This window comes from Schistocerca gregaria, chromosome 8 (genome assembly GCF_023897955.1).
Source record: "Schistocerca gregaria isolate iqSchGreg1 chromosome 8, iqSchGreg1.2, whole genome shotgun sequence".
In the NCBI taxonomy this organism is placed as follows: Eukaryota; Metazoa; Arthropoda; class Insecta; order Orthoptera; family Acrididae; genus Schistocerca; species Schistocerca gregaria.
In genome coordinates, this window is record NC_064927.1 from 128614541 (window position 1) to 128629644 (window position 15104).

Consider the following 15104-nt stretch of genomic DNA (forward strand, 5'->3'; position numbering starts at 1 on the left):
CCCACTATACGGCCTTGCTCAAAGTCCGTTAACTGCACATACGGTTCACGTCCATGCTGTCGCGGCATGCTACCAGTGTTAAAGACTGCGATGGAGCGCCGTATGCCACGGCAAACTGGCTGACACTGACGGCGGCGGTGCACAGCTGCTGCGCAGCTCGCGCCATTTGACGGCCAACACTGCGGTTCCTGCTGTGTCCGCTGTGCTGTGGGTGTGATCATTGCTTGTACAGCCCTCTCACAGTGTCCGGAGCAAGTATGGTGGGTTTGACACACCAGTGTCAATGTGTTCTTTTTTCCATTTCCAGGAGTGTAGTTGCTTAACATGTGTGATATGTTTTACAATTGCTCACAGTAAACTCTTTGAATTGAGGTTTCCCATTCACTGTGTGCAATAACAAGAGTTTGCAAGTCTGTCCATTTCACAATAATTCAAATGTGAAATCTTCCAGTTTAAGCCTTTCTTTGGTTCATTTGACATGCAACTGTTAAAAGAAAATGAAATGGGTGGTAGCAAAAATTGGGTATTAAGGAAGTTAAGGCAACTTAACAAGAAAAGTTTGAGAAAAGTCAGATGCAGTGATAAGCTGGAGTTGTTAAAATAATTAATATTTTTGTATTCAGTGTTTCAGGAGTTTCTCTTTCTTTTTGACTATGCCTCTACAGAGTTCAGTCTGTTATCTTCCTCCTGCTTGCATCCCTTGGTTAAATGTGCTGCATGTGCAAAATTTGAGCACTTAGACTTAAGTTGATATTCTGACTGTTGGAAATTTATTTATAGTGAATATTTAACTTTACAGTTCAGATAGTGTTTTGCGACCATTTTCCAATTGGAAGGAGTTGGGTAGTATGAAAAAGTTTTGAAAAATAAGTGTATAGCAACAATATCTAGAAATGTCACTTAATTTTCAAAGACCAAATGACTACCAACATTTCTTCAGTTGTCCAATTTTGTTTCCACCTTATGTAATTTTTTGTCAACCTTTTGTTATGAAATATGAAACTGAGGATACTGAAAACCACATTTGTCTTCCAGATCAGAGATAAAAGCAGTATTTTCCATCAATGGAAAGCAGTATGAAGGTAAGGACAATGTATTTTCAGAAGTGAAGTCATTTTTTAAGAATAATTTCCTTTAATATGTAAAGTTATCAGAATCAGCATAAATTTACCACCTGATGCATATTTCATGTCATTCTTAATATTTAGAGTTTTTTTGTTTCCTAATACCATCAAAGTATTAACACACTTACATTTCATTTTTATAGTGGATAGTTCAATTCCTCCAAATACGTCACTCAATACTTACATAAGAGACTATGCAAACCTCAAAGGAACAAAAGCAATGTGTCATGAAGGTGGCTGTGGAGCATGCATTGTCATGCTTACAAAGAAACATCCTGTTAGTAAAAAGGAGCAATCTTTTGCAATCAACTCTGTGAGTATTCTGTTGCATGAATGAAGTTTTTGTACTCAAATATTGACTGTAAAAAAATCTGAATAGTTCAAACTTTAAAAATGTAAGATCATAAACTATTTACTGTCACTTTTGTTGCTAAAACTATTGTAGTAATATCTGTGTAAAATTAATCATTCAGTGAAGAATGTAAAACTTTTCAGTGTCTGATGCCAGTATTTTCATGCCATAATTGTGCTGTAACAACAATTGAGGGAATTGGAAATGCAAAAATCGGTTACAATACAGTGCAGAAAACTCTGGCTGCATTCAATGCTACTCAGTGTGGGTACTGTTCCCCTGGGATGGTAATGAACATGTACAGGTCAGTGTATACTACTGTTCATAGTCTGATGTAAAAAAAAAAAAAAAAAAAAAAAAAAAATCATGCAACATTTCACAGAATATTAAATGTCTTCTTAGGAAGAAAATGACTCTTGAACTACAGACACTTCAGGTGGAACAGGATGGAAATTCAAAATTTTTGTTGTAAAGCTCTAGACTTTTATTGTAAATGGTGTTCAGACCTTGTTTGTATTGCCACTAGATTAATTTTTTTTAAATTAATTGGTCAGGCAAGAATTTGTTAAACACAAACGGGGCTGGAGTGTTGTGTTTGGAAAATTTTCAAGTTTTCTACTGGTCCTTCCAAAACTTTGTTGCTATTCATATAAAATAACATTTTGAGATTTGTGTTGGTTAGCCTAGCCTAGCACTGCTTGCCTTTATGGTATACATTTACTTGTGTGGGTCTGTGTATTTGTTAATACATGTTGTTTGTGTGGTATTCTCACTGTGAAAAAGACTAGTTTTGCTAATAATAGTGGAATTAAAATTATAAACTGCCCAGACAAAATAAAAAGACCCAAATGCCATTTTGTTTTGAGGAAAAATTGTGAAAACATTTAAGAAACAAATATGTGTTCATGTCCTTCTAACTTAAATAGGTTTAATGCTACACTTAAACAAGTTTCTTCCAGAAAGAAACTGAACAAGGTAAGAAATAAATATAATGCTCACAAAGACAGTACAGATTTTGAAAAATAGCTATTTCTATTTTATCCAATGTTATGAAGAAACAGTTATTATGTGCCAAAAGGGAAGAGTGAAGGCATGAAATTAGAAACAAACTTAGGAATAGATGCAGAGCTATAGTTTACCTGCAAATCTTGTAAATATAGTGTCACTTTCTTCATGTTCTATTAAAACTATAATCATATTTTGGCTGCAGTAGAGGAAGCAGTGTTAACTGTAGCTCCTAATGTATAGTTTTAACTGCAGTGGAGCATATGCCATGAATCTAATATTGGGACTATGCAATACGCTGCTTTTGTAAGATTAAATAGGACATGAAGGCTGCAGCTATTCCTAAGTTTTTCTAATGTCATTCCTTCACTCTTACTTTGTAAATAAAACAGAAAGAAACTTCCACATGGGAAAAACACATTAAAAACAAAGATTCCAAGACTTACCAAGCGGGAAAGCGCCGGCAGACAGGCACATAAACAAAACACACAAACACACACACAGAATTACAAGCTTTCGCAACTGGCAGTTGCTTCGTCAGGAAAGAGGGAAGGAGAGGGAAAAATGAAAGGATGTGGGTTTTAAGGGAGAGGGTAAGGAGTCATTCCAATCCCGGGAGCGGAAAGACTTCCCTTAGGGGAAAAAAAGGACAGGTGTGGACACCTTCACTCTTACTTTTCTTCACATAATACCTGGTTCTCCATAACATGGGACAAAATAGAAATAGCTATTATTTTAAAATCTTTACTGCCCTTATTTTTAGCAGCATTTTTATTCTTTGCTCTGTTCAGTTTCTTTTGGGAAGGAACTTTTGTGTGTAGCATTAAGCCTATTTCAGTGTTAAAAGTGAAGCCAGGAAGTAGCAGGAATGAAACTTTTTCAATCCTCCTATCTATGTTATGTTGTCCAGTACATGTAGTTAGGTGAAGGAGAGTGCAAAGACTGTAATGAAGCTGCGGCATCCAAACCATATGGGGTATGAGGTAGAAATAAAGAAACTTCAGTATGTGAGACAAGGGCAGAAAAAAATGTGGAACCATCTTCAGAAATTGAAGTTGTCACCAGGGAAAACTTACCAATTGATTTCCCATCACTAAGGAACAAGACTGACAATGCCAACTATAAAGAACTTACATTTTATGAGAGTCTTTTTCCATTTTAGGCGTTCTGTATTAATGTTGGACCATGTCTTTTAGGCAGTTTGTAATTTTAGTGTGTTCTGAAGAAGGTGTGGTTATCTGTGCTGAAACCTAGGTCAACATCCAGTTTCTGTTTGCAATCGAGGTGGATTCTTTATAATCATCAAATTAGTCACAATTGCTGATGTACTGCAATGTTAAACGTTCTCAAAAATGACATTCACATTACACACAGAGTACCTAGTAACTAGGTTGAGAAATGAAACAAGACCCCCACTCCACATCAACAGGACTAGAATGTTCTTTCTGAAAGATAAACGAGGACTTTCACATGAAAAAGTAAGAGAAGATTGCACAGCTATTTGATGCAAAGCATTGGTGGTACCTTTTTATAACGTTAATGTCTATACCTTTCCTAAACTAACAAATAAGCAAATAGTCTAGTAATTTTTTTCTGTATGCTCACATTATCTACAAAGTAAACATGACTAAAGATATAAAATATTGTGTCTAAAAAAACTTTTGTTTAGTGGCTCCTTTACTGGACCCAGATTTGCAAATTTTGAAAGGTATTGTTGAAAACAAATGGAACTGTAAATTTTGTTAAACAGTGTTGTCATTGTAATCTACTTTTCCCATCTCTTTCCACATGAAGGCTTCTGCTTATTAATATAGCATTTCATGTGTTTCACACCCTAAAGGCTTTCTTTCATGATTGATTCACAATGGCAAACAGCATAGAAAACTCTTAATTTCACTTACTAAACCATGTATGCTTAGTTTCCATTGGTGAAATAAAGAAGTGATGAATTGAAAAGATAAGTTTTTAAATGTTTGACATGAACCACTTTGTTTTCAACAGTTTGCTGCAGAGTGGGAGAGATGTAACAATGGAGGATGTTGAAAATTCTTTTGGTGGTAATATATGCCGTTGCACTGGATACCGACCAATACTGGATGCCTTCAAATCCTTATGTACAGATGCTACAGCAGAGCTCAAGCAAAAGATTCCTGATATAGAGGTACTATAATAATTCTCAAATCTTAAAATTAGTGAGAGATGACAGGGATATTTTAGAGCATTAGAGTATGTTAATCTTTCTTAGGATTTTATAAGTTGTTAGTAACGTCATAACAACAGTTTTGTGTTTCTCAGATTGCCTTAATATTGCTCTCAGTATTGTACATACTTTTCCTTTATAAATATATTATTATATATTTGCTACTTTGTCATAAAAATCTCGGTGCTTTATCTGAGTCATATGTTTATCCCCTCTTCCATTACTTCCAAAACCCATCTTGCAAAATATCAGTTTATTGATCAATTCTCCATACTGGTTTCATGAGTGCTTAATGAATTTCTACAGGATTATAATCATATTTCACATAGTAAATCAAATGTACAACTCACAGAACATAGTTCCCAATAAAATTTCTTTGTTGCAGGACTTTGCAGAAAAAGTTTGCAAAAAGAATGGAAAACCATGCAAGAAACTTTGCACTGTTGAAAATGGGGTCTGCACTCAACAAACAGTGCCTTCATCATTACATGTAGAGCTGCCTTCAACAGAATGGTACAAAGTTGAAACAATCAACAGTATTTTCAGTATACTGGAGAGAAAATTGAATAGCAAGTACATGCTTGTAGCTGGTAACACAGGTCACGGTGAGTAAATTTTATGATCAAAACAGTATGAATCAGTCGGTTAGTGGAGCAACACATTTAGATGAAACTAAGTTTTAAATCCCACAAAATTTCCTCTCTCCTCTCCTCCCCTCCCCCCCCCCCCTCCCCCATGCCTGCAATGGATGTTCTTCTGTTACATAGTTACTAGTTTGGCTGAACAACACACAGACTTGAAAGGTTCTGTGCTGTGCTGTGCATCGATGATGCATAGTGCTCCACATGTACAAACAAATAAGTTTTGTTCCTTTGGCATGACCTATTACATTTTCAGTATGGTACTGTTACAAATAAAATTCTGTTGTGGTTATCTTCAGTACATACATTTTGTAGCACAGAATATATAAGAACTGGTAAAATTAATCATCTTAGACAGTATGACAATAAATTGTCACATACCTTTTACTTTGGCAAAATATCAAAATCAAAAATAATGATAGGCCAATAATATGTTCAGTGTTTTTATATATGGTATTCTAAAATGTAACTAAACCATTTACACATTAAGCAAACTGCAAAATTTTATCGGCTAACTATCAAGATATTAAAGTTACAGATTTCATAATGTGGTCATGTCACTCCAAATGAGTGAAATTGTTGACATTTCACTAACTTAATTTGATTCAATAAATGCTTTAAAGAAACACGGGGGAAGTTTGTAATGAAACACTTGATATATCCCAAGTGTGGACAATATTATGTGACATAGCCTGGCAGTACAGATTTCCATGGCACTTCATTCCTATAGAAATCGCATTGCTTCCCTATAATAGAGCTATAACTGTCTTAAGAAAACAAATTATATGGGATATTCTGCAGGCTGCAACAGGTAAGAGATGAAGACCAGGGCATCATTTTGAGAAACACACAAAATGTCAACATTAAAAAACAAGATTCACCAAATGATGTAAACAATTTCACAATTGCTACTTAGTCCTAAATTTACCAATAAGGCAAAACCAGAAATTTTAAAAGCTACTTTTAGTCTGAGGGTAGAGACAATAAACATGAAGTTTTAAGAGAAAAAGCTTAAAATTTAAAATGTTATAAATAGATAAGCCAGTGTTCATCATAACTATGATAGCTCCACAAATTGCAAGGGTCAGTGGTGCGTGCACACACAGCCAACTTACCATTTAGTGAGGGAATGTTTCTGGAAAGTTTGAAAGTCTCAAAAGTGAAGGCATTATTTTGAAATGGTGAAAAGTGTATGGTAGAAAACTATTGGCCATTATCACTCTCCAGCATTTTACAAAATATTAGAAAAATTAAAGTACAGACTCAACTAATATCTAAATTACAATAATCAGTATGGCTTCCAGGCAGGAAAAAATATGGAAACTGTAGTGATGTGCTACACTGAACAAATAACTAGAAACCTAGAGAAAGGCAATATTGAAATAGGAGTAAATTTAGATATCTCAAAGGCATTTTATAGTGTCAGTCATCACATTCATTTAGAAAAATTAGATGCATTAGGTATTAAAGGGGACATTGAAAAAGTTGTTAGAATCATACCTACAAAACAGAATGTAGATTGGAGGACTGTCAGCTATCACATGCAAAAACGTGGAAATCAGAGTACCACAAGGCATATTCCAGGTCCCATATTGTTATGAACTCTACAAATTGTTTTGGGACATAAGATAAAATGTAAAAATTATCAATAAGGTCGCCCAGTGCTGGGTGCCAAAAATGTAGTGAACTCAAGAAATTTTCTCTCTGCTGTCAGACATGAAATTACAAGCAGTTAACTGATGAGTGTCCCACGCTAGAAGACAACAGTTAATTGATATCAGTAATTAAATAAAATCAAACATAACTGGTATGACATTAAGGTGTTCATGTGTGAATATAACATATTGCTTATGTGATCAAACCATAAAAGAAATATATTTATATTCACACTGTTTCAACAAAACAAAATTACAAATTTCAGGGCTGATTTGACTGGGCATAGACATGACTCAGTTATTAAGGGAAAGGAGGGGAATGAATCGTCTAGCATCTTATACTGCTGTCAGCATGCATAAGCTGCCATCCTTTTTGGAAACAAGGTGAATAGGTGAAGACCAGTTGCTATTGGAGGGGTGGAGGATGCCCAAAGCCAACAGATCCTGAACGGTCTCCTTCACGAGCAGAAGTTTGGAAGTATTAAGGCACCTGCCATTATAATTAACAGGTAGGCTGTCAGTGTTGTGAATCCTATGACAAGTGCCATTACTAATGGCTGATATTTGCATAGGAGGGTGAGCAATATGGGTCAAGAGGCAATGAGATGGGGCATCGGATGAAGTCAGCAATGGAAGATGCGATGCAGGAGTGCAGCATGCAGATGCATCTTGTAGATTCATCTGTGGTGGTGAGAAAATAGGAGGTGGAATGCCAAACACAGAAGCAGATTGGTGAGAAGACACTGTAGAGGTGTGTGATGGACTGCCTCGTTGCGGTTCTGAGGATAAGCGGTGTGTGGTGTGCCATGCATGTGACAGTTCAGCAGAGAGGTGATGCAGGTGTACACTGTGTCACTCTTAGTGTGGAGTTCATTGATTTGTGAGCACACGTTGGACAGGTTAGCCATTTAGTAACGTACTTGATCAGGGATGCATGTGTGGCAAGCATAGCTAAGGAGGCAGAGTGAAGTCTTGCTGAACTTTTGTGAGCATGGAACTGTAGAGCCAGACATGTGGAGGAGGGTGGTGGCCTGCAGGTCTGGTTAAAGGTCATAACGGTGTAGAAAATCCAACTCGATCAAAGGTTTATCCACATCAGCAATGTGGAAGCTCCAAGGGTAAGTGTGAACTGGTTATAGGTGAAGTGACATCTTGATGGAGCCATGGACTGCAAAAGGAGAATGAATGGCAGTGATCAAGGCAAGGGTAGGAGGTGATGGTGCATCAGCAGCGTACTTGACCAGGATTATGCTAACATCAGCACCAGCGTCGAGGAGAAAGCAGGTGCCAGTTGACGTGTCTGGCATACAGGTGTTGTCGCTGGAGTGAGAGAGTGCAGCATTGGGCTATAGATGCCGTGAAGGAACATTGCGGTACATGGCACCTAAATGTGCCTGCTGGTCTCATTTTGGTAAGCACAAGGTGGAAGGATTGTGGGCGGAGTCCCTGTAAGTAGCATGGAACCAGCACAGTGGGTGTGGTGGTGGTGGTGGTGGTGGTGGTGGTGGTGGTGGTGGTGGTGGTGGTGCTGACTGGCAGCTGAGGCACTACAGTGAGTGTGCTGGCCTCTACCAGCAGAGTGCAAAACTGGAGGTGCAGGCATGCCAGTTCATGGTGATGAAGATGGCATTCATGACAGGCAGTGTCTGTGACAAATGATAGCAAAAGCCTGATCCACCATGCGTAAACAAACCTCTAGTGGGTTGACGACTTGAGATGTTAGATGAAGTTGCAGATCCAAAGGTATCTTGACCATCCATTGTCCACAGCATGGTGTCATGTAATGTTTAATCATCAGTTAATGCATGTAGGTGCTGCCAAAGCTGCGAAAGAGTGTGGTTGTTGAGGTGCTCTTCATGAATAATGTGGTGGATAGCTTCTGTCAGAGGGTGAGATGCTGGATAAGCAGTGCTTTCAGTGTCAAATTTGTGTGAGGCAGATGGTAAGTGAAGAAATTCACTGATGAGGTTCATATAAGTGTGCAGGTGGCTCACCAGGTAGACAAAATGGGTGTTGTCCAAAATGCTGTGGATGTCCAGTACGTTATCCACTAAGGCAAACTAAATCTTTGGGTTACGTTTCTGCAAAGCAGGTAGCTCAAGATACCTGTCGGGTAACACATGTTGGGGCAGCACCAGCAGATGGAGATCAGTGCAAACAGAGCAGGATGCCTTAGGAAGTGCAGTAGCAGTGAACAGTGTCACCCGAGGCCTTCGTGGGGCAGTGGCCACATGCAGCACATGGTGTGCAGGGAGTGGGCATAAAAGTTGGCACACTGTCCAATCTGCAAGCCTGACAAAGAACACAGTATGGGTGTAATGGCCGTATGGGGTGAGGTGCTGCGACACTATTTATATGAGAATGTGCTACACCATGCATAGAAATGTTAGTCACAGTTCTGGATCTTTGTCGGCACATCAAACCATCCCCAAGATGATGACAAAGATAAAGGATAAACCACAATGTCTTTAACTGGCAGGTTGTCAATATTGTTGTTAGGTGGCGTGCACTGTCCATGTTGTTGTTGTTGTTGTTGTTGTTGTTGTGCTGCCACGCTAGGCAGTGGCCATGTTGTGTCAGGTAAGGTTAGGTGGACACGGGCATGGCTGGGCATAAATAATTATTCACTTTTAACCAAATCCACTTGTCCACTCATGGTTGCAAGCACAGTTAATGGGGCCTGTTACACTTGGACTGAAAGACAATGGTAGAGCCATTGTGGCGAAAACAATGTAGGCTGGCACAAGAAGTTCTTAAATTACAAAAAAGTGCAAAATAGCTCAGTGAGATGGTGGTGTCAGTCACCACTGTAGTTATTATGTGGAATAAGTTGGAGACAACACACACTAAGTATCGAATATGCATTGATTAATCATTGGTACATGACAGATATGGCAGCAGTAAGAGTTACATGCCGAAAGAGAAGACTAGAACAAAACAATCCCAAGAAGCAAAAGTCACAAAGATAGGGAGCTCTGCTCCTGGAGATGCTTGGTAGAGGTTTATTCTACTGAACTACTTCTGGGCATCACCCATTATTAGTGATCTCTATTACAAAATGTATATGTATTTTAATGTACATATATTTTAATGTGTTAATAATTTCTTCTATGTTTGTAATTTTACTTATTACAAGACTTCGTTACATAACAATGACAAATTTTTGGACCTCTGTGGACAAATGATTTACTAAAGATCAGACATGAACTGAAATTGGAGTCTGTAATGCTTAACTTTTCAAATATTCCTTTACAACATAAAACCCAGAATAATTCCCCAATTTAATTCTTGTAACCACTGAAAATATGAAGAAGTACTAGTGTCGGTGGTTGGATCCAGCTGAAATAATTAAAATTAAACAAATCTCCAGGGTTAGATGGAATTCCTGTTAGTCTATACTGGATTTGCAGCTGAGTTAGGCCCTCTTCTAACTATAATCTATCCTAGATAACTCAAAAAAACCATGCCCATTTCTTGGGAAAACTCATAGAACACACCTGTCTGAAAGAAGAGCGGTAGAAGTGATCAACAAAACTACCATCCAATTTCCTTGACATGAATCGGTTGTTGAATCTTAAAACATTCTGAGCTCAAACATAATGAGGTATCTTGAACAATATGACCACCTCAATGCCAACCATCATGGACTGCAAAAACAAACTCGCACTTTCTTCAAATGACATATGGAAAGCTTTGGTCCAAAGCAGTCGGGTACATGCTGTATTTCTTGACTTCCAAAAAGTATTTCCATACCACACTTCAACTTATTGTCGAAAGTATGAGCATAAGGGGGAATTAAGTGGAATTTGTGACTGGGCTGAGGCCTTGTTGGTAGGGAGGATGCAACATGTTACCTTGGATGGAGAGTGTAAAGGAACACCCTCCTCTAACATTACCTTTATTCAGCTGAAGTTATTGATACCAAAAATACTTTCTACCTTTCAAACAGGTTAATATTATCTCAGCAGTTTAAATAAAATAATTTCATATGATTCTGTATATAGTGCATTATATGTCAGACTAAAATATGTAAATATAAATCACTTGTTCTTTGTTACAATTGATATGTACTAACTCCATATGTACAGTTAAAACTACTTTTTTTGAACCATTTAAAATATCAAAATATTCACACTCAAAATTCTTATTATTAATTATGCAATCTGACACTAATTATTAAATTTATTTCTGGATTGATTTCTAAAATAATTGTATAGATCAATAGAAAACAAAGTTTCTGAGCTTGTTCAAATATTGTTGGTACCACAGAATGAAGTAGTACTGGGCACACATCTGATATGAACAGATGTTTTTATGTTTGTCAATAACAGCGTATTTTTTGATAATGAATTGGAAATTTTAAGGACAGTATGCACTAGAAAAATGTGAAAAAGTAAAAATAAAGATCAAAACAGGCAATTCTTCAGTAATTCTCAGGTCATTTGATACCTACAACACCAAAAATTTCAGCCTCAGGAATTTACCCCTAAATAAGAACTGGAGCCAACTGCAAGAAAAGAAGATATTAAGTGTTTGTTGTAAATCTTAACTCTTGCAGAGCAGGGCAGTGCAAATGGTCACAGATTTGTTTAATCTGCAGGAGAACAATAGAGACTATGAAGGAACTGAACTGGAAGAGTCTTGAGTATAGGTGTAAACTATCTCCAGAAAGTCTGTTAACAAAGTTTCAAGAACCAGCTTCAAATAATTACTCTAGGAATATACCCCCTATGTATCACTTCCATAGGGATTGTGAAGATCAGATTAGAATAATTACTGCAAGCACACAGAGGCATTCAAACAATTGTTCTTTCCACGTTCCATACATGAATGGAACAAGAAAAATTCCTCATAACCCTTTGCCATGCACCTCAGTGATTTGCACAGTATAGGAGTAAATGTACCTTAAGAAATTATTGAAAAAATGCAGAACTTACTGTTGTAACATATTTGGGAAAAGCCTGATAAAATCAGATTGTGCTTCTGAAAACCAACCAAAAAGTCCACAAAACATACTGATCGCAAGGTACACTGTGATAACAGCATAGAACAGCCTGATAAATTTGAATGTTCAGGTGTTCATAAGTGAAAATGTGGTAAATCAAAAAGTTTTCATAGGTCAGGACAAAATTTACAAAAACTTTAAAGAGCATCTGAATATGAAAGGTTCACACCAATCTTTATTTGGAACACACTCGCAGGAATAAAACTACACAACCACTGACTTCATAAAGTACTTATTAGTTACACGTGTTGCTGAAAGAGGTGGCTTACTAAAAATTTGGAGAAATAGAAATTTTCACATAGCAATGAAACATCCCAATATGTTAAATGAACCCACATCTAAAGTCATTTCATTAGAATTCTTAAATGTCATTTCTTTGTTCTTCTAGGAGAAACAATACAAATTAAAAGTAGCATTAGATAATGTGCAACTCAAATAATTCTTAATTGTACAGCCACTGCCAATGGGAACATCGAAGATGTTAAAAAAAAAAAGTGCTGATTGGATTTACATACATACATACATACATACATACAGGACATGTATTACTGCATAATCACAAAATATCACAATTGGCATACACTAAAGAGCAATATGTAAAAGCCAAGTCACATGATAATCACATAAACGTACACAAGCATGAAATGGCACTTTAGTTAAGTATTGGTCTCTGGCAGTATAGATACTGCCAATGGTGAACAATTTATGAAGTACAATAAAAATAACTACCAAAATGCAGCTATGTCAAACAACTGACATTTGCAATTTTAAATCAAATTAAAAATGCCTGATCTAAGTAATAGTAACATCACAAAGACCTCATATGTATTAGTTGAACTTCACAGCAATACCTAAAATTTACAGTTCCTGTATCTTAATTTACAGGTGTGTATCGGAGAGATCCTGACATTGGACTATTCATAGACATTAGTGATGTCTCGGAGCTCAAAGGACATAGCATCAGTTCTCAACTGATTATTGGAGGAAACATGACTCTAACAGAAGCTATGGAATTATTTTACAATATTTCAAAGACTAATAAAAACTTCAGCTACACTAAAGTGTTGGCAGATCATATAGATTTGGTTGCAAATGTTCCAGTCAGAAATGTAAGAATGGTAACCTTTGTGCCAACTACTATTTGTAGAAGTACAGGAATGTTACATGTTGGTTTATCTGTTTCAGGCTGGAACTATTGCTGGAAATCTCATATTAAAACATGAGCACCCAGAATTTCCATCAGATATTTTCCTGATGTTGGAGGCTGTTGATGCAAAAATTGATATAAGTAGGTGCACGTCATACATTAAACTTAAAATTAATGTGTAAAATTCATTCTATTTTTACTAATAACTCAAAAACTGTTCAAAATGTTACTCAGTGTGATAAACTAGTGTTCAGAAATTAAGTAGTTTTATTTTAATCAATAGACAAGAACTGTTAATGTTTCAACTTATTTTCATAGTTGACAAGACTGGGGCACAGACTACTGTCAGTCCACTGGAGTATTTGGAAGTTGACATGAAGCAGAAGATTATAAAGAGTATTACTTTGCAGCCCTATGATGATAATTATTTCTTGAAAACATACAAGGTGAGTGTTCAATATCATATGGCACATGCAGGAAGCAAAAGGCTATTTTTCATTTGTAAAGAAACAAGATGGCAATTAGAATTGAGGAGTGTGACAAGGAAGCAGTGGTTTGGAAGGGAGTGAGACAGGGTTGTAGCCTATCCCCAATGTTATTCAGTCTGTCTATTGTGCAAGCAGTAAAAGAAACAAATGAAAAGCTGGAGCAGGTATTAAGATCCATGGAGAGGAAATAAAAACTGAGGTTTCTAGATAAAACTGTAATTTTGACACACACACACACACACACACACACACACACACACACACACACACACACACACACACACACACACACACAGAGAGAGAGAGAGAGAGAGAGAGAGAGAGAGAGAGAGAGAGAGAGAGAGAGAGAGAGAGAGAGAGCAAAGGACCTGGAAGAACAGTTGAACAGAATGGACAGTGTCTTGAAAGACAAACATTAACAAAAGCAAAATGAGGGTAATGAAATGGAGTCAAATTAAATTGGGCAATGCTGAGGGAATTAGATTAAGAAATAAAATGCTTTAAGTAGTAAATGAGTTCTGCTATTTGGGAAGCAAAATAACTGCTGATTGTTGAAGCAGGGAGGATAGAAAAGCTAGACTTGCAATGGCAAGGAAAGCGTTTCTGAAGAATAGGAATTTAACAAGCAGTATAAATCTATCAGGAAGCCTTTTTTGAAAGTATTTTTATGGAGTGTAGCCCTGTATGGAAGTGAAACATGGATGAACAACAGTTCAGAGAGATTAGAAGGCTTCAAAGATTTAGACAAAACTAACTATGAATTGAAACCTTAAATTTTTGAAGGTTCTCCTCCAAGCAGTTGAAGGCATTTTTCATTTCTGCACTCACTGTTAGCTCTACATTTTCCTTTCTGGAATTTATTTAAATACTTAAACTAAGAGTACTTTTGGTCCAGAAATTGTTTTTAACCAATACTTCTGATAGGAAGAAGTCATTTGGATAAAATATCTGACCTCACTCATCAGAAGTGTAACACCATCCAAATATCTAAAACAAAAGAAGAAAAAATCATTTGGTTTTTCTTTGTTCATTGTTACTGAAATTCCTGAAAAATCAACTGTTTCTGGTGCTTTTTAAAACTGTGTAATCTTTGATCACTGGTTAAATTAAAACTAGAACTGAAAAACCAAGTAACTCAAATGATTTCCTTGAAACATTCAATGAAAGAAATGTCTTACAGTACAGAAGAATCTCCCAGAATCCATACTTTGTGCTTGATGTTTAATGATATGACCCTTAATTGTGTGACCCTGTAAAGGTCATTTAAATACCATGTATTGGCAAGCATCTAAAGATGCATAATTAAAACAAAATGAAAGTATTAATCATAAAAATGCTGTAGCTATGGGAAGGGTTTCAAATTTCATTTCAGTGTACCTCATTTGTTCATACAACAAAATATCAGGCTACAGTTGTCAATGAAAGAATTTGATATGTGAAAGTACAAATTAGTGAAGTTTTTTAGAGTTAAATGTAAATGTATTGAA

At 36.6% G+C, this 15104-nt stretch overlaps 1 protein-coding gene across 1 annotated transcript in view; it reads left to right on the plus strand.

The window, feature by feature from the left end:
* Positions 1 to 15104, plus strand: part of LOC126285446 (xanthine dehydrogenase-like) — a 125817-nt gene that overhangs the window by 45874 nt on the left and 64839 nt on the right. Inside the window, exons 2-9 of the mRNA XM_049984833.1 lie at positions 1036 to 1082; positions 1268 to 1437; positions 1620 to 1780; positions 4483 to 4642; positions 5067 to 5286; positions 12868 to 13091; positions 13168 to 13270; positions 13448 to 13575. Coding sequence (XP_049840790.1) covers positions 1036 to 1082; positions 1268 to 1437; positions 1620 to 1780; positions 4483 to 4642; positions 5067 to 5286; positions 12868 to 13091; positions 13168 to 13270; positions 13448 to 13575 — 1213 coding nt within the window. The remainder of the gene's footprint in view (positions 1 to 1035; positions 1083 to 1267; positions 1438 to 1619; positions 1781 to 4482; positions 4643 to 5066; positions 5287 to 12867; positions 13092 to 13167; positions 13271 to 13447; positions 13576 to 15104) is intronic.